At 36.3% G+C, this 3217-nt stretch overlaps 1 protein-coding gene across 3 annotated transcripts in view; it reads left to right on the top strand.

Annotated features, from left to right (window-relative positions):
• The window catches only part of METTL25 (methyltransferase like 25), an 83715-nt gene that overhangs the window by 53396 nt on the left and 27102 nt on the right, over window positions 1–3217 (top strand). For all 3 annotated transcript variants that reach the window (XR_003094337.1, XM_025205557.1, XM_025205558.1), the window contains exon 6: window positions 1229–1258. Coding sequence is in view for 2 of the 3 variants with exons in the window: in XM_025205557.1 (XP_025061342.1) it covers window positions 1229–1258 (30 nt within the window). In the remaining variant the exon portion in view is untranslated. The remainder of the gene's footprint in view (window positions 1–1228; window positions 1259–3217) is intronic.

Below are 3217 nucleotides of genomic sequence, written 5' to 3'. Positions count from 1 at the left end.
CCCCCTCCCTCCCCTCCCCCCATAGAGACTGGGAAGAGTGGAGCCACTGCTGCTCCCTATGTCCTCTGCAAACCAGAATCACCCAAGTCTGGTGAAGGCATGGAGCGAGGTGAGAAGTAGTAGCCACAGGCTGAGAGTTCCCTTTCCCTGTAAGTTTTCTAGTGGAAATTTCTGAAAAATGTCCACCTCTGGAAATGAATGCCTGTTTGTGAATGCTCTCAAAGGCACAGCAGATGCATCTAGAGTTGGGCTGGGCTCAGCAGTAACTGCAGTACACACCTGTAATAGTGAATTATTAACTAGAAGCAAAGGATGACGTTGATTTTTATGTAAAGTAAATTACAACTGTAATTTTGTAAAAGTCAAGGGAAGCTAGAGTTGGAGCAACATGGGGCACAGCTGAAGACACATGTACAATACAATTTAGCAATATATTGTAGAAGTAAGCCTTGGGAGGGAGGGGACTGGATGACAGAGATAGGAGTTACACTAATTATTGTACTGGGATTCAGGGCTGTGAATAATGATGAGACCAGAGGGGTGAAATATGAATAATCTTGTATTTATCTTCAGTTCTACATAGAGTTTTGTTCTTCAGTTTTAATTCTTGTAGGTACAATGTCTTACCACCTGTTAAAAAAAAGAATTTTCATTCAATTCATTATTTTTAATCCTTTGTCAACTTGGATCATAAAAAAAGCAAATAGTGTCACACCTCCCTCAGGTTTCATGGGCTGGAAAAATGTATTTTGGAGAATCTGTGTAACATTTTAAATCTTAGTCTCTCTAAACTTTGTATTCCATTTTGTTTTATGTACTTTAAGTTAAATATTTATGCACTCTAGACATGAAAACCATTTAATGTGTTGGACATTAAATTCAGTTATTTTAAATACACAGTATAATATCAAAACTGAACTTTTTATACCTGTATTTGCCTAGGAATAAATAAAATAGGAGAAAAAGTATTTTTTCAACTTGTAAAAATTCAAAGACATATTTTATATAGAAATATAAATCTATGCACACACACAAATATTCCATTATCATTGCTTGTCCTACGAATAAACCCAAATAACAGAAGTGAACTGATTAACTGCCCTTAATGGTATTAACAAGCTCATGCTATGTCACATAATTAATCTTTAAAATGTCATATCTCTCAGTCTTTATACAGTGTATTTATAAAATGTTCTGATAAAGAATAAACATATCTTCACTTTTAAAGGCTTTGGAACGGGTTGCAGTTGGCCAAATGGTAAGTAATGCTGTTTATTTTAAACCTTCTAATGACAAAGCTATTTTTTTATTTTTTTAATACTTTTAACGCATGACCTTCTACTGAACCTGCAACTCGCTGAATTCTAAAACATTACAATTAGTCGAGTATAAATCAAAGCCAGATTGATATTATGTGTCAGCACCATGAAATTGCATCTTTATTGCCTCGTCTGCACCTAGTGATGTTAAAAAATCTATTTTTAACACAATTAAGACTCAGTGAATGCATATTTGAATGACCTAGTATAATAATAAACTGTAAAAAATTATGTTTCATCATGCTGGTTAAAATTCTGTACAAAATCCAGAAGTGTGTTGTTAAGAACTTAGTCTGTTAAATGACCCTTCCAACCTTTGGATTCTTTTTACTCTGTCTTCTAATAAAGCTTCAACTTTGGGGTCTTAACTGACCCCAAAGCAAGGGTAGATCCTCCAGAAGGGTTGCAGTGGTGCAGTCACACACCATGAGAGCAACAGCTGTGAACTATTCTAAGACCCCAAATCAAGTAAGTATTCCCCCTCTCCCTTCCACTCTATGAGTTCACAGGCACAAGAGTGACTTTAAAAAGGTCCCTGGCTGCTGCTCCCATAGTCTGACCATCCCAGTGGAAGAGGGGCTGGGAGGAGCTGGGAGTGAGGGTGCAACCACCACTACAGCATCAGCCACTGTGTGCGCAACCTCTTTACAAAATCCTGGATCCACCCATGATGAGGAGCCATAGTTTTCTTGGGGTCTAGTAACTTCTTGCTAGGACAAACAAGTCAGTTTGCTTTCTGTCCTCACCCCCTATTAAATTTTGGTAATTTCTGCTGATATTTACAACAACAGTGCCACTTATAGTGGTGCCTTTTTGAAGTACAAACTTGCCCACAAGGAAATAATTTAAAATTTAAAATATTGTTTGCAAGCCACAATCACTAACTGAAAAAATGCATTCTCCAGAGTTTTTCTTAAAATTGCTGTTCACAAAGAAGGAGGAGTAAATAGAAAAATCATCTAATATCATCATATATACAGATCTCAAAAGACTGATCTTTTTGCTCTGGGTCAGTGCAGTGATCAATAACTTTTTCACTTGGTACTGATGTTGCATCAGCTGATACAGAGATAAGAAAGAAATGCCATGTGATTTATTGCAAAGCCTTGCATCTGCTAGGCATACCATAATTCTTATTTTAAGTCTCTGCCTAAATTGCCCATGAATATTTGATATCATCATTTGGGGGGGGCTGTATGCATGAGGTGTACACATTTTTAATTGATGAGACTTGCAGACCACCTTATCCCTGATGTAAACCCCCTGGCCTTAGTAGATTTACCTGGGATGCATTTTTAACTAACAGGCATTAACTTTTCTTATGTAAACACATCTTTCATAACTAAAGGTATGAAGTTTTAAAAGCACCACACTGTTTTGATAATCATGGTACTTTCTGTATGGGTATGAATGTATCAGAGAACTGAGACAGAGTGACTATAAATAAGAGAACATTTTAACACCCTTAGAATATTTTCCCTTTGCCTCTTTCTTTCATATATGTGTATGAACAGTGATGAACAGACTTCCTTCAATGTATGGTGAAGTGATTCTAGAGTGACCCCCTTTTCTGTAATAGAGTTGTATGGATTTACATTGTTATAATTAAGAACAGAATTTGGCCCATCTTTATTTCTTTGTCTTGGCTCTTTATCCCTTTACCCACTTCCTATCAAATTTGGCAATTTCACGTGTTTATTTTTTCTCACAATTATGATTATGCTGTAATCTGACCAAAGAACACCCTTTTAACTTGGGAACAAACACAATTAGAAAATTGTCCTCTCAGCCACGTTATTTAGACTGCTTTGAGAAAAATATAAACCAATAATTAAGTAAGGGAGCCAACAATATTAGTTATTCTGGATTTGGTTTTGATCCCAACTTTAAATTCCTGC

Source organism: Alligator sinensis, unplaced genomic scaffold (assembly GCF_000455745.1).
Source record: "Alligator sinensis unplaced genomic scaffold, ASM45574v1 scaffold976_1, whole genome shotgun sequence".
Lineage (NCBI taxonomy): Eukaryota > Metazoa > Chordata > Crocodylia > Alligatoridae > Alligator > Alligator sinensis.
This window is presented reverse-complemented; position numbering and strand designations above follow the sequence as displayed.